The 22,825-nt window shown below is 44.7% G+C and overlaps 1 protein-coding gene across 2 annotated transcripts; it reads left to right on the top strand.

The window, feature by feature from the left end:
- Nucleotides 1-13: 13 nt before the first annotated feature.
- MTG1 (mitochondrial ribosome associated GTPase 1) lies at nucleotides 14-22,583 on the top strand. Of its 2 annotated transcripts, none has more exons than XM_077930696.1 (11): nucleotides 14-183; nucleotides 1,859-1,925; nucleotides 2,989-3,091; nucleotides 3,699-3,779; nucleotides 4,042-4,098; nucleotides 5,592-5,682; nucleotides 5,849-5,910; nucleotides 16,942-17,038; nucleotides 18,566-18,647; nucleotides 19,539-19,651; nucleotides 20,658-22,583. In XM_077930696.1, the coding sequence occupies exons 1-11, from the start codon at nucleotides 78-80 to the stop codon at nucleotides 20,753-20,755; spliced, it is 957 nt and encodes a 318-aa protein (XP_077786822.1). In that variant the 5' UTR covers nucleotides 14-77; the 3' UTR covers nucleotides 20,756-22,583. The 2 variants fall into 2 exon arrangements, with proteins under 2 accessions (XP_077786822.1, XP_077786823.1); XM_077930697.1 differs by having other exon boundaries at nucleotides 170-250.
- The last annotated feature ends 242 nt before the right edge of the window (nucleotides 22,584-22,825 follow it).

Below are 22,825 nucleotides of genomic sequence, written 5' to 3'. Positions count from 1 at the left end.
CAAAACCGGGCCTCTCTACCGGAAGTGCGTATAGCCGCCTGACAGGCAGTTGCCGAGAGAGGCCGAAAGAGGCAGGCATGCGACTCACGTCTCTCTTGCGGGCGCAGCTCCGAGGCTGGCGGGAGCGGTTCGACTGCGGCGGCCGGGATGTGGCCCACTGGTTCCCCGGGCACATGGCGAGAGGCACGTTGGGCCGGTGACCACTCGGGTGGGGAGCGGGGGCAAAAATAGCGCGCAGGCTGGACTTCCGGTAGGAACCAGGGCCGTGGCCTCTCTAGGCCGAGGCGTCTCTGTGGTGTGGCCTCTCTAGGCCGAGGCGTCTCTGTGGCGTGGCTCAAAGCCCTTCTGAGCCAGGAGGGCTTGTTTCCTTGAATATTTGTTTTGTTGTTTAGTCGTGTCCAACTCTTTGTGACCCCATGGACCAGAGCACGCCAGGCACTCCTGTCTTCTACTGCCTCCCGCAGTTTGGTCAAACTCCTGATGGTAGCTTCAAAGACACTGTCCCAGCATCTCGTCCTCTGTCGTCCCCTTCTCCTTGTGCCCTCAGTCTTTCCCAACATCAGGGTCTTTTCCAGGGAGTCTTCTCATGAGGTAGCCAAAGTATTGGAGCCTCAGCTTCAGGATCTGTCCTTCCAGTGAGCACTCAGGGCTGATTTCCTTCAGAATGGAGAGGTTTGATCTTCTTGCAGTCCATGGGAGTCTCAAGAGTCTCCTCCAGCACCAGAATTCAAAAGCATCCATTCTTCGGCGATCAGCCTTCTTGATGGTCCAGCTCTCACTTCCATACATCACTACTGGGAAAACCATAGCTTTAACTACAGTGGTACCTCAGGTTAAGTACTTAATTCGTTCCGGAGGGCCTTTCTTAACCTGAAACTGTTACTAACCTGAAGCACCATTTTAGCTAATGGGGCCGCCTGCTGCCACCACGCTGCCGGAGCACGATTTCTGTTCTCATCCTGAAGCAAAGTTCTTAACATGAAGCACTATTTTTGGGTTAGCGGAGTCTGTAACCTGAAGCGTATGTAACCCGAGGTACCACTAGTGGTATACTGACCTAATTCAAAAGCATCAATTCTTCAATCAGCCTTCTTTATGGTCCAGCTCTCACTTCCATACAGCACTACTGGGAAAACCATAGCTTTAACTATACGGACCTTTGTTGGCAAGGTGATGTCTCTGCTTTTTAAGATGCTGTCTAGGTTTTTCATTGCTTTTCTCCCAAGAAGCAGGCGTCTTTTAATTTCGTGGCTGCTGTCACCATCTGCAGTGATCATGGAGCCCAAGAAAGTAAAATCTCTCACTGCCTCCATTTCTTCCCCTTCTATTTGCCAAGGGGTGGTGGGACCAGTGGCCATGATCTTCGTTTTTTTGATGTTGAGCTTCAAACCATATTTTGTGCTCTCCTCTTTCACCCTCATTAAAAGGTTCTTTAATTCCTCCTCACTTTCTGCCATCAAGGTTGTGTCATCTGCATATCTAAGGTTGTTGATATTTCTTCCGGCAATCTTAATTTCGGCTTGGGATTCATCCAGCCCAGCCTTTCGCATGATGAATTCTGCATATGTTAAATAAGCAGGGAGACATTTGTTTGTTTATTTGGTTAAAAAACCAAAACACTCGTTTCCTGTTATAAAGGCTCCCAGGCCGGCTTACATGAAACCAGAACAAGACACTCCCTGACTACAAGCATAAAATCTAAAATCGCACGTGCACAGCACACAAGGAAAAAAGGGAAGAGTAGTGAAGAGGAAAATGATTTTAGTGGGGGTTTTGTCCATAGACTATTCCAATATTCTTCAAATTTGATACCAAAGTCCTTTTCCTGATTTTGTTTAATACTTTGGTTTTTTTGTAGGGCTGAAGGATATGCAGAAACGCCTGCGAGTGGTCGACTGTTTACTGGAGGTTCACGATGCCCGCATATCCTTTTGTGGGGATCAGCATGCGCACAAGCTATACCCATTAAAACACATCCTTTCCCTTAGAAAGAATTCCTGGGCACTGCAATTTTACCCCCTCACAGAGTTAAGAATCTTCATGCAGCTTCACTGTCTGAAGATTTGTTTCCAATAATAATAATAATAATAATAATAATAATAATAATAATAATAATAATATATTATTATTATTATTATTATTATTATTATTATTATTATTATTAGTATTATTATTTTCTACCCCAGCCACTCTGGGCGGCTTTCCACAGAACATTAAAAACAGAATAAAACTTCAAACATTGAAAACTTTCCTAAACAGGGCTGCCTTCATATGTCTTCTAAAAGTCAGATAGTGGTTTATTTCCTTGATATCTGATGGGAGGGCATTTCAACTGGCTGGTTGCCATTGTTGTTGTTATTCCACCCCCGCTGCCACCATTTTCCCTGAGAACAACTCATGATGACTTACAGCTAAACATAAGAAAAGCTAAGAATGTAGGAAAATAATAAAAAAGCAAACATTTATAGATTTAAAGCTATAGGTAGGTAGATGGATAGATACATTAATAGACTTTTATATTTAAGATCTATTAAAACCATACAAGTATGTAATTACAGTGAAAACAGTACTGCATCCTTTTCATTAAAAGTCATTTCCCAAAAGTCTGTTGGAACAAGAAAGTCTTCATCTATTAAAATTAATGGAATATGCAAAAATGGTAAAACTCACCAGAAGAATAAGAAATCAAGAAGAAGAGAGACTTTTAAAAACAGAATGGGGGGGAATTATTGATTATTTGAGGACGTATTGTAAACAATATGATTGATATAAACATGGGCAGTAAGAGATAACTAAGGAAAGGATAAGGGGGAAATGTATAAATATATTTGAATTGTATATGCAGTAATAAAAGGATATGAAATCAGTAACTGTAGAAGGGAGGGGAAGGAAGGTAAGTTAGATTTTTAAAGATTTTTGTTTTTCTAAATGTACACTAGGCTGCTGCTGCTTTTCTCGTCTCTTTTTGGCTCCTTAGCACATGCACATCCCACTCTCAGGCCGGAACCCTCAGTTGCAGGAAGCCTTAGGTATCCGCCCACACTTATTATTGTTGAACAAAATGGATCTGGCAGACCTAACCCACAAACAGGTAAGACCCAAGTAGGTTCTTTCTATATTTGTCACTTTGACAAGCCCACAAACAAATTGACAGGCTGAGAAACAGCAGCATGAGTTTTCCAACTGGGGATCTTGAAACTTATTTTTTAACGTAAATTGTCTTGGGATTCCTTCTGAATCATGAGGCAAGACAGAAATAAAATTCGTATTTTCTCTGGCCCTTCCTGCTGTCTCATGCTGACTGAAGTTCAGCAGGTGAGGACTGGACAAAAGGCTTTCTCCATCAGAGTGCCCAGTCTATGAAATCACCTTCCCCAGGCAATTGCAGTTGCATTGAGAGAAGACTTAAAACTGATTTATTCCATTGGACATTTTCTAGCTAAAGGTACATTTCAAAGTTCTTTTTTGACATGGGTTCTCCCCCTTTCTTTTTCTGTCTCTGCTGTATTGTTTTATACTGTTCCTTCACTGGATTTTTAATTGTTCTGTTCTTTTGAGCTAATTCAAGTTGTCAGCTGCCTTGTATCTACGTTGTGAATAAAGCCGAGATACACGATCTTTATAAATAAACAGTATAAATAACTCTCATCTTCCTCACGCTCCCTGATTTCATAAATCTCTTCTTTATATGTTTATAGAGGATTCTAGAATGTTTGGAACAGCAAGGTTTTAGGAACGTCCTCTTCACGGATTGCCTGAAAGATGAAAATATCCAAAAGGTACTGCTTTGCTGTCAGAGCAAAGTTATATTCTGGTAAGGTAGGTTAGGAGTGGAAGTTTTGCATCCTAAAATCAGGCTCCTTTCTTGTGCTTGTTAGCAGCTGAAATGGTGAGACCCTGTCTCTTAGAAGATTTATGAAACTTGGGGGATTGAAAAAAAGAGAGAGACACGGACCAGTAGTCCTGTTGATCTCCCTCATTTAGGGGCCAAGAGTAGCCCAACAGTAGTTCCACTGAAACTGCTCTTTTATTTCTTTGCAGATTATTCCCCATGTCACAGAACTGATCAGCAACAGTCCGCGGTACCAGAGGGATGAGGTCAGTTATGTTGTTGTTGTTGTTTAGTCGTTTAGTCGTGTCCGACTCTCCGTGACCCCATGGACCAGAGCACGCCAGGCACTTCTGTCTTCCACTGCCTCCCGCAGTTTGGTCAAACTCATGCTGGTAGCTTCGAGAACACTATCCAACCATCTCGTCCTCTGTCGTCCCCTTCCCCTTGTGCCCTCCATCTTTCCCAATGTCAGGGTCTTTTCCAGGGAGTCTTCTCTTCTCATGAGGTGGCCAAAATATTGGAGCCTCAGCTTCAGGATCTGTCCTTCCAGTGAGCACTCAGGGCTGATTTCCTTCAGAATGGAGAGGTTTGATCTTCTTGCAGTCCATGGGACTCTCAAGAGTCTCCTCCAGCACCATAATTCAAAAGCATCAATTCTTCGGCGATCAGCCTTCTTTATGGTCCAGCTCTCACTTCCATACATCACTACTGGGAAAACCATGGCTTTTACTATACGGACCTTTGTTGGCAAGGTGATGTCTCTACTTTTTAAGATGCTGTCTATTGTATATAGTCAGTGCTTTTTTTCCTTGAAGAAAAGTTGCTGGCACTTTATTATAATGAGGGGATTCCACACCTGAATACAGAATATTTAACATGGCATTTTAAAAATGCGATTTTTGTTCTGGAGCATGCAAGGGGTAGGGAGATACTAGCAATTATTTGCTGAATGATTTCCAATTAGTGAAACCACTTGATTGAATCCTGAGTATGAAACACAGCTTGCCCTCCCACCTTTTGACATTATTTTATAGAGTTCTGAGAACAGTTACAGCCTCTACCCAGAAAGCTATCCCCCATCCTGCATCCCCCCCTTTCTCCTCCCCCTTTCTTTCCTCCTTTCCCCCTCCCGCCTGAGAAATCACAGGAGGAATTGCTGCTTGTCCTCATCACTGGAGGAGGCGGCCTCAGGTGTCCCCGCTCTGCAGCACTGGGAAGCTTTTCCAGGGGAAGTGATGGAAACTGTAACAGGCCCCCACTTTCATCCTGACAGGCAGCCACCCCCAACAAGTACAGTGATAGCTCGGGTTACATATGCTTCAGGTTACATACGCTTCAGGTTACAGACTCTGCTAACCCAGAAATACTGCTTCAGGTTAAGAACTTTGCTTCAGGTTGAGAACAGAAATCGTGCTCCAGCGGCACAGCAGCAGCAGGAGGCCCCATTAGCTAAAGTGGTGCTTCAGGTTAAGAACAGTTTCAGGTTAAGAACTAACCTCCGGAACGAATTAAGTACTTAACCCGAGGTACCACTGTAGCCTGATGACAATGGTTCCATTTCTGCAAGCACAGGATAAGGACAGGAGATTAACATCTGCAATCAACTGCTGTGGGGCAGGAAGATGGGGTGGGGGATAGGGAGTGGGGCAGCTGAGCTATTGCCCTTTATTTCTGTGGATGGATATACTTCTGTTGTCAGCTGTTGTCGGCTATTTTTGCAAGGCTACAGACCGCTTCTGGCCTTTCTGCTTGGTTCCAGAACGCGGAGAGCTGCATCATGGTCATTGGAGTGCCAAATGTGGGGAAATCATCAGTCATCAATTCTCTGAGAAGGGTGCACCTCAGAAAAGGTATGTTTTGCTCCTTTGGATCGGACCAATGGCGCTGGTGCATGTGAGCAGATTCCATGGTCCGAAAGGCCTAGGGACCTATTCTGTTGACAGCTACTCTGTATGTTGCGTGTAACTGCTGATCTCTCCCCCTCCCCTTTCTCTCTCCCCTCTGCCCAACCCAAAGGGAAAGCCTCCGTGGTTGGTGGGACACCAGGCATTACCAGAGCAGTTCTCACCAGAATTCAGGTAATACGACGGGCCTTCCACAAATTGGGAAGTGGCTGGGGGGCTGCAGTGCAAGACTCCTTTTCTGGGTATATGAAAGCGAAGGATGTATCACAGATGGATATTCCGTCAGTGATAAATGGCAGTGCTTGAGTAGTGTTGCCATGAATATGTAGCCTCCCAAAGTGGCGGGGAAAACCTCTGTGCTCACAGAAGCCGGACCTGCAAAGTGTGCAGAGGTGGGTTCTATGTCTGGTTAGATTTGTGTTGGATGTAAACATACAAGTCAACAGACAGCGCCTGTGTTGTTGTTGTTTAGTCGTGTCCGACTCTTCGTGACCAGAGCACGCCAGGCCCTCCTGTCTTCCACTGCCTCCCGCAGTTTGGTCAAACTCATGCTGGTAGCTTCAAGAACGCTGTCCAACCATTTGGTCCTCTGTCATCCCCTTCTCCTTATGCCCTCAATCTTTCCCAGCATCAGTGTCTTCTCCAGGGAGTCTTCTCTTCTCATGAGGTGGCCAAAGTACAGGAGCCTCAGCTTCACGATCTGTCCTTCCAGTGAGCACTCAGGGCTGATTTCCTTCAGAATGGAGAGGTTTGATCTTCTTGCAGTCCATGGGACTCTCAAGAGTCTCCTCCAGCACCATAATTCAAAAGCATCAATTCTTCGGCGATCAGCCTTCTTTATGGTCCAGCTCTCACTTCCATACATCTGTGTTACATCTTCCTGTGTTACATCTTCCTATTTGCATGAATTGGGAATGCTTGAGGCAGCTGGTGATAACAATTTAAATTTTTTAGTAGAAAAGCAGTGTTTCATTTTTGTGTACGGGTCAGCGTGTCAGATTAGGGCCAGGGCGACCCAGATTCAAATCCCCACTTGGCCATGAGATTTACTAAGCTGGCCCCTGGGCAAGTTGCTATCTTTTAGCGTAACTTATCTCACCGGATGTTGGGAGGCTAGAATGGAGCTGGGTGTGACTTTTTTTTTTTTTTATAATAAATTTTTATTAATTTTCCATAAATAAAAAAGAGACAAAACAAAGACATAAACATAAACAAACAAAAACACGACTTCCCCGTACCACCCCTTTTCTGCATTCTTGTTTCAAGATTTTTCAGCAACCCTCTGATCATAACTTAAATATATTTCATGTATTTAACTTCAGTTAGTTATTAATACAACTGTAGTTCTTTATCTCTTATAACTCTGAGCCCCTAATTTTCCAAATTACAACAGTTTTTAAGATAAACTTTAAATTTGTTCCAATCTTCATCCACCGCCTCTTTCCCCCGGTCTCGAATTCTGCCAGTCATCTCTGCCAGTCCCATATAGTCGATCACCTTCGTCTGCCATTCTTCCAATGTGGGTAATTCTTGCGTCTTCCAATACTTTGCTAGAAGAATTCTTGCTGCTGTAGTGGCATACATAAAAAATGTCCTATCCTTCTTTGGCACCATTTGGCCCACCATACCCAAGAGAAAGGCCTCTGGTTTTTTAACAAACGTTCTCTTCAGAACTTTTTTTATTTCATTATAGATCATTTCCCAGAAAGCCTTAATCTTCGGGCAGGTCCACCAAAGGTGATAGAAGGTTCCCTCCGTTTCACTACACTTCCAACACTTGTTGTTGGGCAAATGATAGATCTTTGCTAACTTAGCAGGAGTCATGTACCACCTGTAGATCATTTTCATAATGTTTTCTTTTAAGGCATTGCATGCCGTAAATTTAACACCAGTGGTCCATAACTGCTCCCAGTCAGCAAGTTCAATGTCATGCCCAATATCCTGTGCCCATTTAATCATATTAGATTTCACCATTTCATCTTGAGTATTCCATTTCAACAGCAAGTTGTACATTCTTGACAAATTTTTAGTATTGGGTTCTAACAGTTCTGTTTCTAATTTTGACTTCTCCACTTGGAAGCCTTTCTTTCTGTCCTGTTTGAATACTTCATTTATCTGTCGATAATGTAACCAATCTCTCACCTTAGACTTCAGTTTCTCAAAACTCTGCAATTTTACATTTTCACCATCTTGTTCTATAATTTCACAATATTTAGGCCAATTAGAACCCATATTCAATTTTTTCACCTCTTTTGCTTCCATTGGTGACAACCACCTGGGGGTTCTACTTTCAAATAGGTCTTTATACTTAATCCAAACATTATACAGAGCTTTCCTCACCATATGGTTCTTAAAACCTTTATGCAATTTTACCTTGTCATACCATATATATGCATGCCAACCAAATCTGTTGTCAAATCCTTCAAGATCCAAAATGTCTGTATTCTCGAGGAGCAGCCAATCTTTCAACCAGCAAAACGCTGCTGATTCATAGTAAAGTCTTAAGTCCGGCAGGGCAAAACCCCCTCTATCTTTCGCATCTGTTAATGTCTTAAATTTTATTCTTGGCTTTTTGCCCTGCCAAACAAATTTCGATATGTCTTTCTGCCACCTCTTGAAACAGTCCATCTTGTCTATTATTTGTAATGTCTGAAACAGAAATAACATTCTAGGCAATACATTCATTTTGATAACAGCAATTCTGCCTAACAAGGAAAGTTTCAGCCTTGACCATATGTCTAAATCTTTCTTAACTTCTGTCCAACATTTATCATAATTGTCTTTAAAAAGATTCACATTTTTCGATGTCAAATTCACCCCCAGGTACTTCACTTTTTTTGCTATCTCCAAACCTGTTTCATTCTGGAATGTCTCTTTTTCTTCATTTGTTAGGTTTTTTTCCAAGACTTTAGTTTTTTGTTTGTTCAACTTAAATCCTGCAGCTTGACCAAATATCTCGATCAGTTCTAAAACTCTTTTTGTGCTAGTGATTGGCTGTTGCAAAGTCAAAACTAGGTCATCTGCAAATGCCCTTAATTTATACTCTCTCACTCCGACCTGAATTCCTTTAACCAACTGGTCCTTTCTAATCATATTTAGCAAAACCTCCAGAACCAGTATAAAAAGTAGGGGGGAAATAGGGCATCCCTGTCGTGTTCCTTTCTCTATAGCTATCTCTTCCGTTACCACATTATTCACAATTAGCTTTGCCTTCTGCTCAGAATAAATTGCACCTATACCATTTTCAAAACCTTGGCCTACCCCCATCCCTTGGAGATTCTTTTTCATAAAACTCCAACAAATATTGTCAAAGGCTTTCTCCGCGTCCACAAAGATCAAAACCGCTTTTCTGTTAATGTTCATTTCCAACAGTTCCACGATGTCTATTATGTTCCTCACATTGTCAGACATGTGTCTTCCCGGGAGAAAGCCGGATTGGTCCTTATGAATCTCACCTGTCAATACTTTCTTCAATCTTTTTGCTAAAATGTCTGCAAAAATTTTGTAATCCACATTTAATAATGATATCGGGCGGTAGTTCTTAACCTGGTTCTTTTCAGTCTCGGTCTTTGGTATAAGTGAGATAAAGGCCTCTTTCCACGTTTCAGGTGCCTTTTTCCCCTCCAATATTTCATTACAAACTTCTTTCAGTGGTTGCACTAAACCTTCTCTCAAAGCTTTATAATATCTAGCCGTCAGTCCATCTGGTCCTGGAGACTTTCCCAGTTGTGCCTTTTGAATGGCCTCCTCTATTTCCTGTTCTGTTATTTTCTCATTCAAAATCAACTTGCCCTGTTCTGAAATTTTCGGTAGTCCATAATTTTTAAGAAATTCTTCTATTTCTTGTTCGTTTACTGGCCCTTGTGTGTATAATTTCCTAAAAAAACTTTGGAAACAGTTACTTATCTCATTTGGCTTATGAACATTCTTTCCCTCTATCTCCAAACAAGTAACTGTATTCAATTTTTGCCTCTTTTTCAATTGCCATGCAAGGAGCTTCCCACACTTATCTGCAGACTCAAAAGTCCTTTGTCTCATTTGTTTAATTTTCCATTCTATCTCTTGATTTGTCAGTTCCATATATTGCGTCTGATAATATTTTATCTCTCTCAAAATTTCTTGAGACTTTGGTTTTGACCTCAGTTTCTTTTCTCCTTCCTTCATTTTTTCTAAAATTCTTTCTTTCCTTTCATTTTGCTTTTTCCTCTTGATTGAATTCTGTTGTATCAGGAAGCCTCTCATCACGGCTTTACTCGCGTCCCAAATTGTTCTTTTTTCCACGTCTGTTCTCAAATTTATCTCGAAGTAATCTTTCAATGTCTTTAGGGCCTTTATACAGAATTGTTCATCTCTAAATAGGGAGTCATTCATTCTCCATCTAAAGGATCCAGTTGTTGTCATTTTCATTTCCATCTTTACGGCATTATGGTCGGAGCAGGTTTTTGGGCAGATTTCTACTTTTTTAATCTTTGTAGCCATCACACTAGATACCCAGATTTGGTCGATTCTCGTCCATGTCATTTTAGATTCCGAGAAAAAAGTTCCCTCTCTCTCGAGAGGATTCTTTGTTCTCCAGATGTCGATCAAGTCCATATTTTCCGTCATCTCGAAGAAAGTCTTTGGTAATCTTCCTTCTTTAGATATTGTCTGTCTTTGTGCCTTGTCCATATTTGTAGAGACCACTCCATTCATGTCCCCCATCATTATTATTTTGCAGTCGAGATAATCTAGTAAGGTCTCATGCAACTTCTTAAAAAATTCTGCCTTCCCATCATTTGGTGCATATACTCCAATTATCAGATATTTTTCCCCCTGGATCTGTACTTCAATTGCCAGGTATCTTCCTTCTTCATCCTTAAATTTTAATTTTGGGTCCAATTTTTCCTTTGCATAAATCACTACTCCTCTCTTTTTTACTCTATCGGAAGATATAAATTCTTGTCCCAATCTTTTGTTCACCAACAATTTCCTGTGTGCTCTAGTTATATGAGTTTCCTGTAGACATATCAGATCCAGTTGTTCCCTTTTCAAAATGTGGAAAACCTGTCGTTTTTTTCTGGGATGGTTCAAACCGTTGCAATTCCAGCTTAGAAGTTGCAGAGACATTTTGTTTGTTAGATGTTTGATCCTCCGACTGCTCCAAGTTTTTCTTCCTCTTCAGTTGGCGGTTGTGGTAGTCCAAATGATAGATTTGCAATGTCCGTCAGCCCTCCTCCTTCTGATGTTAATCCTTGTCCTTCTCTTGCCGGGTCCACCGTACCTTTCTGTAGGTCCTCTAGGTTTCTCTCCAAAAAGTACTCTTTCTCCTGTACTGTTCTTATTCTTACTTTCTTCCCTTTGTAGTTAAAGGACAACCCCTGTGGGAATTCCCACCTGAAGGGTATGAAGTTCTTCCTCAGCAAATTGGCAAGGTCTCTATAAAAAGTCCTCACTTCCAAGATGTATTTAGGGATGTCCTTAAAGATTTGGACTTGAATGTTTCCAATCACCAAAGCTTTTTGATAGTGAAGGTTCAGTATCTTGTCTCTTTCCTCTTTGGTTCTAAAGGTGATCAGACAATCCCTTGACTTCTTGCTTTGCTTTCTACCAAGTCTGAAAGCAGTTGTTATCCCCACTTCATCTTCCTCCAGATCTCCTTGCCAATTTTCCAGAATTGCCTCTGTGAGAAATTCCGCCAGATTGTCCTCTTCTTTCTCTGGAACCTGTCTAAATTTCAGATTTCGTTCTTTCCGTTGTAATTCCAGTAATAATAATAATAATAATAATAATAAATTTTATTTATATCCCGCCCTCCCCAGCCGAAGCCGGGCTCAGGGCGGCTAACAACACCAAATAGTGTGACATTATAAAAACATTATAAAAATTAATTAAAATCAAGATTGATGGCAGCCATAAAGTTTTGTAAAGGTTGCCAAAGGAGGGAGTCAGGCTGCGCCCTAACCAAATGCCTGGCGGAACAACTCTGTCTTGCAGGCCCTACGGAAAGATGTCAAGTCCTTCAGGGCCCTTGTCTCTTGTGACAGAGCATTCCACCAGGTTGGAGCCGCAGCCGAAAAGGCCCTGGCTCTAGTTGAGGCCAGCCTAACCTCTCTGTGGCCTGGGACCTTCAAGGTGTTTTTGTTTGAAGACCGTAAGTTCCTCTGTGGGGCATACCAGGAGAGGCGGTCCCGTAGGTACGAGGGCCCTAGGCCGTATAGGGCTTTGAAGGTTAAAACCAGCACCTTAAGCCTGATCCTGTACTCCACCGGGAGCCAGTGCAACTGGTATAGCACCGGATGAATGTGATCTCTAAGCGAAGACCCCGTAAGGAGTCTCGCTGCGGCATTCTGCACCCGCTGGAGTTTTTGGGTCAGTCTCAAGGGCAGCCCCACGTAGAGCGAGTTACAATAATCCAGTCTGGAGGTGACCGTCGCGTGGATCACAGTAGCTAGGTCAGGGCGAGAGAGGTAAGGAGCCAACTGCTTAGCTTGGCGGAGATGAAAAAATGCCGCCTTTGTAATAGCTGCAATCTGCGCCTCCATGGAGAGGGAGGTATCGAAGATTACACCCAAGCTCTTAACGGACGGTGCTGGCACTAATTGCACCCCCGCAAGAGATGGGAGTTGCCCCCTCATTCCCGTATCATCCCGTCCCAGCCAGAGGACCTCTGTCTTCGAAGGATTTAACTTCAACCGGCTCCCACGTAACCATCCAGCCACAGCTTCCAAGCATCTGATCAGTGTGTCTGGGGCCGAGTCAGGATGGCCATCCATCAGCAGATAGAGTTGGGTGTCATCAGCATACTGATGGCAGCCCAGCCCAAAACTCCGGACAAGCTGGGCAAGGGGGCGCATAAAGATGTTAAAAAGCATCGGGGAGAGAATCGCACCCTGAGGCACTCCACACACCAAGGAGTGGCGCGATGACAATTCCCCCCCAAGCGCCACCCTCTGTCCCCGACCAGAGAGAAACGAGCGCAGCCATTGAAGGACTGTGCCCTGGATCCCCACGTCGGCAAGGCGGTGGTCCAGCAGTTCGTGATCGACCATGTCAAAAGCTGCTGACAAGTCTAGAAGAATCAGCAGCCCCGACCCGCCTCGATCCAGCTGTCTACGAAGATCATCTGTTAGGGCAACCAGAGCCGTCTCGGTCCCATGACCAGCGCGGAAGCCGGACTGGAATGGATCCAGAGCCGATGTTTCATCCAGAAACCCACCAAGCTGTTCAGCAACCGCTCTCTCAATCACCTTACCCAGGAACGGAAGATTCGAAACCGGGCGGTAATTGGATAGATCTAAAGGATCTAATGATGTTTTCTTTAAGAGCGGGCGCACCACTGCCTCCTTCAGTTCCCCTGGGAATGTCCCCGTGCCAAGGGACAAATTGATGATATCCCCCAGGAGAGCCCGCACCTCATCTGGACACGCTCTAATCAGCCAAGACGGGCACGGGTCAAGAGGACAGGTGGTGGGCTTTCCAGCTCGGAGGAGTCTGTCCACATCGGCTGGGGATATCCAGTCGAAGTGGTCCAATACTGGACCCGAGGACAGTCGAGGGGCCTCCAGTTCCTTTATTGTATCCAAATTGGCAGGGAGGTCATGGCGGAGCAACAAGACCTTCTCCGCAAAAAAGCTCGCAAATGCCTCACAGCTGTGTGTCAAATTGTTATTTAAATTTGGCTGTCCTTCGAGGGACGTTAAAGACCGAATTATACTAAATAATTGTGCCGGGCGAGAGCTAGCGGATGCAATGGAGGCCGAGAAGTAGGACTTCTTAGCGGCCTTCACAGCCATCTCGTAGGTTTTCATAAAAACCCTATAAGATGTTCTTGAAGCTCCGTCACGGGCACGCCGCCATACTCGCTCTAGCCGTCTGAGGTCCCGCTTCATTTTCCGGAGCTCCTCGGTAAACCAGGGAGCCCGGTTTCTGCGGGGTCGCAGAGGGCGCTTAGGTGCGATCTCATTGATGGCTGCCAGGAGATGGGTATTCCAGCCCTCAACAAGCTCAGTCAATGAGTCGCCAGGGGGAGAAAGGTCCCGCAAGGCTTGACGGAATCTATCAGGGTCCATCAGCCTCTGCGGGCGAGCCCAAATCGGCTCGCCACCTAAGCAGGGTGGGGGTGGAACGTCAATCCTGGCTTTCAGAGCGTAGTGATCAGACCATGGCACCTTCATCGAAGGACACATGATCACATCTATACCAGCGCCAAAGATCAAATCCAGCGTGTGGCCTGCTTGATGGGTGGGGCCCGAAACAAACTGGGAGAGCCCTAGTGTCGCCATGGAAGACACCAGGTCCAGAGCCTGTGAGGAGGGAGTGGCATCAGCATGGATGTTGAAGTCCCCCAATACCAATAGGTTAGGGAACTCCAAGGCCCAGCCGGCCACCGCCTCCAGCAGGCCTGACAGGGTGGCTGCTGGTGCGCTAGGTGGCCGGTACACCAGCCAGACAGCCAAGCTCACCTCGGAGCCCCACACTAGGCCAACACATTCAATGCCGGGGATCGATGGCGATGGTAGAGCCCTGAAAGAACAATCTTCCCGGATTAATAATGCCACCCCTCCCCCCCGGCCCACAGTCCGCGACTGGTGGAGGACGGAGAAACCCGGGGGCGCCATCTCTCGTAAAGTAACAGTATCCCCTTCGCGCACCCAGGTCTCCGTCACACAAGCCAGGTCGACCCCCTGCGAGATGAAGAAATCTCGCAGGGTGGCGGTTTTGTTGCCTATAGACCTGGCATTGCACAACACCAGTGACGGAGGTGAGTAATCTTTGCTCACCCTACCCTCGTCTCTCGGGATGGGGCGCAGATTGGAAGGGGTACGAGCATATCCATATCTCGATCCCCTTCGCCTATGACATCTGCCCCCACCGCCATACCTCCCTCGCCGCTTCATGCTCATTCACCTTTTTCTCAATCGGCACAAGTCTTTCCTGTGTCTCACCTGCAACAGATTTTGCACTCTCTGCAATTTTCCTTGTTTCTGAAGATTCCTGAATCAGTCTATTTATAGATTCTGTGTTTGTTGCCACTGATGTGGTATTCAGATCCAATCTTGCTGTAAGTTCTGTCAATTTCTTTGAATTTTCTGTAGATTGCTTTGTTAAGGCCTCAAGGGATTGATTTATTTTAAGCAGTGCCTGTGTCATAGATTCCATTGATGCTGCTGTCACACTGTCCGGTGCAGGCACTGTGTTGCCAGAGATTGAACCTCTTTTCTTTTGTGTTAGTTTAGCTTTAGATCTGGTTCTTATCTCCTCTGCCGTGCCACTCATATCCCAAGGCCGTTCTCACAGGAAAAACTTGCAATGGAAAATCCCACTATTAGTCAGATACTTTGCAATTTTTCCCTCTTAGCCCTCAAGAGGGAGCAGTTAAAAGTTTCCAAGTTAGAAACAACAAAGAGGCAGAAAGCCGGATGTAGAAAATCTCAAGTCCGCCATTAAAGTTGTAAAACTTTTTCTCCAATTTAAATTTGGTTAGACCAATGTCAGTAACAAAGTCCCATTCAAATCTTAAATGTCTTAAAGTTTTTTCACCATTTAAGGTATAGTCTATATCCACTTCAAAGTTATTTTAAAGAACAGTTTTCCCAGTGTTAAGTCCTGGCAGGTCATCCCGGGGATCAGAGCAGTGAAAAACTTTGTTTCCCTTTAAGTTAAAAGTATCTTCACAAGACTGTCTTTTTTTCCCCCTTCTCCTGCCAATCTGGAGGGGAGAGATACTTTTGACAGCTCAGGTTTGACAGTTCGCAACTAAGTTTCTAATAACTGCAGCGAGGTCTTTCGTTGCTTTAAATTCCTGCAGTCCGGGGGGGGGCAGACTTCCTTATTTTTTGCCCTCCCGGTTTCAGCCAAATTTTCTATTTTTAAAGGTTCCTGATTTTTTTTCCCTTCTTACTCACGGGAATCCAGTCCAGATTTTCTTTTCAGGAAGGAATCGGCGCTCTCCGCTAATGGCGACGCGGCTTCACTCCGCAGGCTGGGTAGCGACTCTCAGCACCGCGCTCACTCCCGATGCCGCTCCGGAGCCTTTAAAAAGGCTCTTTCACAGTACCGGGGGGCGCAAAGGTGCCCACCGAGTCTCCTTGCTCTCAGGCTTCCGCGCCTGAGATTTTAGGGGTCCCCCACTCGCCGTAGCGGGTAAGACCCGAACTTGCGGAGCAGTCCTTCTCCGGAGCTCGGAGGTAGGACCGCCATTAAGCGCTGGCACCGACCGGAAGTGGAGCTGGGTGTGACTTGACCCAGGTACACTGCCTTGAGCTTCTTAGAAGGAAATCCGAGATATAAAATCAATAGTAAATAATAAACTTCCTAAAAATATAAAACAGCAGCATACACACCAATAGGCTTTTTAAAGCAATTACATGATTCAGCTTCCAGAAAATCGTCAGGAGTCACAAACCTTTCAACACCCTACGAAGACAAAGCCCAAACTATATAGAAAATTAAAATTAGCAATCGCTGGGATGAACAGGACAGACTTTCTCTGGCAGTTGTAGTTGGCATCTGTCTGTGTCGAGGGACAATGGAGTGCACCCCGGGGGGTGAAGTCAAACGGCCACAGAATCGCAGCGCCTGCTGTAGCCGCAGAGACCAATAACTCCTAGCTGCTCCTTCCCACGTGGTTTTTGCTGCATCAGCAGTACCGAAGTGAGCCATGGCAGCTGAAAGATAATAGAGAAGATTCCAGGTGGATCTCCCTTGGGGAAAGAATTGCAGTTGGGTCTTAGTTATAGAAGGAAAAAAATCCCTTCCCCTGTAGTAACCCACTTAACCTCCATGGGCAGTGGAAGCTGGAGATCCAATGAAGATCTCAGTTGCTGAGATCAGTTACTACAGCTGGTCATTCAGATTGTCTGATCCCAGATTGTTTAGGGATTGATAAGGCAGAAGCAGCACTAGTTTTAATTGTGCTCACCAGCAAACTTTGAGTCCGTGACAATTCTTAAGAATTGCTGCAATATTCATACATTGCTGAGCCTCTGGCTGGCTGCTGTGTTCTGAATTAGTTGAAGTTTCCCAAAGCAACTGTGTGTGTGTAAACTGTTGTAGTAATCAAGGCTGGATGTTTCTAGAGAATCTGGGTCTTGCCTCAAGCAGGACCCCTCTATTGAGAAGGCTGCACTGGTTCTTGAGCACTGCGAGTGAGCTGGGTAGCCATTTTTTAAGCGTATTCTTAGAGCATCATTTCCCAAAAGGATGTTAGATGTCTCCATGTTTCAGGTGAGCGAAAGGCCCATCATGTTCTTGCTGGATACTCCTGGAGTGCTGTCTCCCCAGATTGGGTGTGTGGAAACAGGACTGAAGTTAGCGCTCTGCGGTAAGAGGACTCGGTGCATATATGCTACTTATGGGGTCTGGGTAGGAGAGGCAATTTTATTTTATTTTCATAAAATTGATATGCACCGCTTCTGTAAAACAACAACTCAAAAGGGATCAACAAGAAGAATTCTTGATCTTGCTGGCTAAGCAAGCAATGCCCCAGGCAGGGGATGGAAATAGCCACATAGGATCCATTGCCAGGGAACCAGAAAAGTCAACTTTTTTCTTAAAAGTCTGAAATGGGGGGGAAATGGGACTTTTGGGAGCAAAATGAATATATTTCAATCTTTTGGGGTGATGAATAAAATATTTTTTTAAAGAATTATGTTAAAATGTTATAATTCAGGCTGCTGTAACTTTTCTAGTCCGCAGACTAAAAAAGAAATCATATTTGTGATAATAGCATTGCTACTTTTGTTTGACTCCACTACTGAACAAAGCATTGCACTTTGGCCCAGATTCCACTAAGGAGTTGTGCTGGTGGAAGCCAGCAGAAGTCATGCTAGCACAATACGGCTTCCTCCACTCTCATCCCATGTCCCCCCAATAGTTCTGGGGGTTCAGGAGACTCCCTCTAGAACAGCTTGTGCTGACAAAGTGACCATAATACTGTGATGTTGAATTCCTTGCTTTATGCCTGATGTTGCAAATGTACTTTTAAAAGTTGCAGAATACAGAGCATTCTTAGGCTTTTAATCCAATCTGGGAATCTGCTGCTACAGCATAATAGCAAGGCATACCCTCCATCATTCCACATTGTTCTGTGAACCACCCTGAGACCACCATGTATAGGACTGTATATAAATTCAAATAATAAAACAACAATAGCAAACCTGCAGCTATGAGGCTTGCTCACAAGTCCAGGGCTGGCTCTTTAAACCATCTTTCTGTATTAGTTCCTTGCCTATGGCTCTGCATATTGCCCTGTGTATCCTGACCCACGAGGGACGCGGGTGGTGCTGTGGGTTAAACCACAGAGCCTATGACTTGCCAATCAGAAGGTCGGCGGTTCGAATCCCCGCGACGGGGTGAGCTCCCATCGCTCAGTCCCAGCTCCTGCCAACCTAGCAGTTCGAAAGCACGTCAAAGTGCAAGTAGATAAATAGCTACCGCTCTGGCGGGAAGGTAAACGGCGTTTCCGTGCGCTACTCTGGTTTGCCAATAAAGCGAGATGAGTGTTGCAACCCCAGAGTCGGCCACGACTAGACCTAATGGTCAGGGGTCCCTTTACCTTTACTTATCCTGACCCATACTAATATGAAGCTTGAAAGGCAGTAGGGGCAAGCAGGGATCACGTGCTCACTTAAACCTCTTTGGAGTCCTGGATTCTGCATTGCTTGGCACCCCAGCCCAACCAGGATTTGGGTGTGTGCTGCATCTTGCCCAAATGAACATCTGGCTCAGCCTGGTCACTAGAGCATCTTATTGACGATATCTCCAGCTGCTCATTCGCCATAGGGTGATGCTTGGTGGGTATAGACCGGCCCAACTCTGCCACAAATCCCTCTGGCCATTTTTCACCCAGGAGCGATCAAGGATCACCTGGTGGGCGAGGATGTCATTGCCGATTACCTTCTCTACACACTGAACCAGCGGCAGCAATTCAGGTGAGACAATCCCTTAAAATCCAGGTTGGGGTTGGAAACACTAGATATGGGAGTCTCCTGGGTTTTTTTGTTTTTGTTTTTTTTATTACACACATATTGCAAATATACAAGCATACAAACATACATTTCATACAATCCTTAAAGATGCTCAAACATACCTACACTCAATCCCACAGATAATTTCTTTTCCCATCACCATCCACCACCCCTCACCCCACCTTTGTCTTAGACTTCCAATCTACTCAATTGCAGTTTCTTTCCACTTCTATTACTTTCTTTCACACACCTTTAACCTAATTTCATGCTTCTTTTTCTATTACACATTGTTATCCATCTTATTTAGTATTTCAGTATTTAAAACGGAACTTGTTTATTCTAATAGGAGTTCTGATTTTTCAATATGGTTTTGCAAGTATCCTTTAAACACCTTCCAGTCCCTGTCTATCTTATCTTTTGAGATCCGTCCAATTTCTCCCATTGTTTTGGATATATTGTAGTACTCCAATAATTTGCCACGCCACTCTATTTTTGTCGGTATAATACCACTTTTCCAATTTTTCGCAATCAATAGCCTTGCAGCTACTGTTGCGTATAAATATAATGTCTTGTCTTCTTCCTTTAGACTTCCTGGTACTATTCCCAATAGAAAACCTTATGGTGTTTTCCTAAACGAATATCTGAACATTTTTTTCATTTCGTTATATATTGTTTCCCAAAATTGTTTGATGTTTAAACAATTCCACCATATATGTATCATAGTACCTTTTCCAGTGTTGCATCGCCAGCAGACATCGCTACAATTTTTATTCATTTTTGCTATTCTTTCAGGTGTTAAATTGTGTTGTTTTTGTTTTTTAAAGAAACTTCTCCTTTTGTTCCTTGACCATGCAGTTACGTAGAACGTTATGGGCTGGATGGTCCTTCGGATAACGTGGAGAGTGTACTTAAGAGCATTGCTCTGAGCCTGGGCAAGACTCAAAAAATCAAAGTACTGACTGGCACAGGTGAGCCCCGTCCTCCTCTCCTTGCCAGCAGCTGTTTAGGCTGTGTTAAGGTGTCCGCCTGGAAGTTTTGCAAATTGGGGTGGAAAGAGTTCAGCCTAGAGGTAAAACACATGTAGAGAAGCGCCCAGGATCCCGTGTCTGCTGGCATTTCCTGACGTCCTGCACCTCGGAAGGCGAGGTTTGGTGATCGCCTTTGTGTGCTGCTGCTGTTGCTCCCGACATAGTGACGGTGGGTGTGGCGTTTGCCTCCTAGGTGGGTCATAAGGGTTAAAATGAGTGTGATATGATTGGCCAGTGGAAACTGATAGGAGGAGTTAGGGTTAGAGGGGGAGTTGTGTGAAAGTCAGTTGAGAGTTGAAGAAGGAGGAGGGAGGTTAAGTCTGGGTTGGTCGAGTTGTGTGGTGAGAGAGTGAGAGGAATTGTTAGGTGGAGTCAGATAGATAGTTGGAATAATCAGTTTGAAGTTGTTAGGAACGCATAGGACAGTTAAGGAGCTAAGTTTAAGAAACTACCGAGGAAAATTAACAGAAACCATAAGCTTGTTCATGCCTATAAATAAACTTGATTATTTGTTAATGTTAACAACTGTCTGGACTCCGTGATTACCCATGAGGAGAAACGGGTTGGTGGCAAAGAAGAAAGCAATCACAGTGGTGGCACAGGGTCAATAGACCATCAAACGTCCGGGGGCCCTGTGTAATCGTCACAATGGGCACAGACAGTTCTGTGGTGTAGTGGTTAAGAGCGGTAGTCTCGTAATCTGGGGAACTGGGTTCGCGTCTCCGCTCCTCCACATGCAGCTGCTGGGTGACCTTGGGCCAGTCACACTTCTCTGAAGTCTCAGCCCCACTCACCTCACAGAGTGTTTGTTGTGGGGGAGGAAGGGAAAGGAGAATGTTAGCCGCTTTGAGACTCCTTAAAAAGGGAGTGAAAGGTGGGATATCAAATCCAAACTCTTCTTCTTCTTCTTCTGTAATTCAGTCTTCTGCATCCTTTTGCCCGGCAGGAAATGTGACCGTGAAGGCACCAAACTACAACGCAGCGGCGTCTGAGTTTATCCACGCTTTCCGCAAGGGACTCCTGGGGAAAGTCATGCTTGACTAAGGGCAGCACTTTCCTAGGCGGTGCTGAAGTTTTCTCCTGGGTCATTCTGGAGGATTCTACCTGGGACAGCAGTGTGCCGTCCTTAAGCCTGGAGCCACTGGCAGGTTGACCTCCTTTGTGGATGCAGTTGCAGAGCCCCGTGATGAGGATGGAGCAGGCAGCAGTGGCCGTAACTGGCTACGTTTCTCCCTCTTTTCTGTACATCTTCCCTCGCTGCCCCACCTGCCGTTCCTTCTCCAGGTTGCAGCAGCTGGACGAGTTTTTTATTTTGAGAGAGAGGAAGGCCTTTCTTCAGAAGCTGATCGAAAGGAACCTGTTACAGGTTGCGGTATCTGTGCAAACAGTTTGTCAGCAAGTTGCACATGCAATAAGCTAACTGATGACCCTGAGTACCCTTGGGATTATTACTTCTGGGGGGCTTTCACTGCTGCTTGCTGCTTTCCCTGTGCCAGTATGGGGTAGGCAGTGATTCTCAGCTTGTCTCTGCTTTCTAAGCAATAACACGAGAGTGCTGCCGTTCCACTTTCATTTTAAAAAGTGATGTAGATTATGTGGATTTTTAACTTGTTTGAACTATGTATGTAAGCTGTCTGCGAATGGTGGCTAACAATGGTTTTAGTAAATGATTTTTAAAGAAATAGTTCCAGTTCAAAGGAGTTATTTCTGCCTCCTGCTGCCTTACTCTCGGCGAGGACTGCACCTCGCCTTTGTTGCCTCCTGCCTGCTCTTACAATATATTATTAAAATGTGAATTGGCCATGTCTTGGGGCAGATCTGTTGTACAAAGTTGATCTGATGCAAAGGGACATTTTACTCAGGCTGGAAAAATTGGCCATAATTCGGAAGTGACTGAGCTGGTTAACTTCTTCCCTTTAGAGTGGTCTGGGAGGTTGATTTGCTTTGCTGTCTCCAGCTTCTTTGCTCTTCTGCTTTCGTCCTCCTTGCTGGAATTTTGTTGACACTGGGAGCCAGTGTGGTGCAGTGGTTAAGAGCGGTAGTCTCATAATCTGGGGAACCGGGTTCGCGTCTCCGCTCCTCCACATGCAGCTGCTGGGTGACCTTGGGCCAGTCACACTTCTTTGAAGTCTCTCAGCCCCACTCACCTCACAGAGTGTTTGTTGTGGGGGAAGAAGGGAAAGGAAAATGTTAACCGCTTTGAGACTCCTTAAAGGGAGTGAAAGGCGGGATATCAAATCCAAACTCTTCTTCTTCTTCTTCTTCTTCTTCTTCTTCTTCTTCTTCTTCTTCTTCTTCTTCTCCGCTTTATTAGGGGCCGATGTGGATGAGAAAGGAATCTCAACTATTTATTCCCCCAGTCTAGCATGCAAGAATTTTCCATTGTAATGGCTGGGGGCTGCCCTGATGGCACATACTGTCGAAATAAGATGGAAGCATTCAGAAGCAACACTTGGGAAGTAATAGCGTTGGGGCAGATGGGAGGAGATGTTTTAAGGATGCAGCAGTTCACTTGTGAGGCAACATGAGGATTGCTTCCTCGTTGGATTTAATAGAAGAGCAGCCAAGAGTTGAAACTAAATTTTGAAGATGCTCAGGTAGCGAAAAACTGACCTATTCTTATCTAACAGTTTTTATATCAAATGTCTGAGACATTTATCAGGGCATTTATCAGGCCCAGATCCTGGTATTGCCCCCCTAATGTATTTCACTGTATTTAGAATAAATTATGCAGTTGTACAGGTAATCTGACAAATAACACGGTAAATTGTCCGAATTACTCTCGTCGTCTGCGGTGCTCTGTGATTTGCTTTGTTGCTGTAAAAATAACTACGCAGCTCATTGCTCTTAAAATACAAGATTTCAAAACGAACATTAACATGGATTAATTCTCTTTTTTATTTTCACATCACCTTTCAAACACGAGAAAAGAGTGTTGAGACACAGTGTCACGAATTGGGCCTCTCCATTTTGTATAGGTGAGGGCTACCCATGATTACAAAGTACAGAAGAGGTAATTTTGTAAACATGCTACTTACATGGAAATATCTCATGTGGAATCTCTCATGAATGAAGCACCCTTCTCGCTCCCACCCCCGAGGCACCAGAGACAGC

This window comes from Podarcis muralis, chromosome 6 (genome assembly GCF_964188315.1).
Source record: "Podarcis muralis chromosome 6, rPodMur119.hap1.1, whole genome shotgun sequence".
NCBI classification, from domain to species: Eukaryota; Metazoa; Chordata; class Lepidosauria; order Squamata; family Lacertidae; genus Podarcis; species Podarcis muralis.
This window is presented reverse-complemented; position numbering and strand designations above follow the sequence as displayed.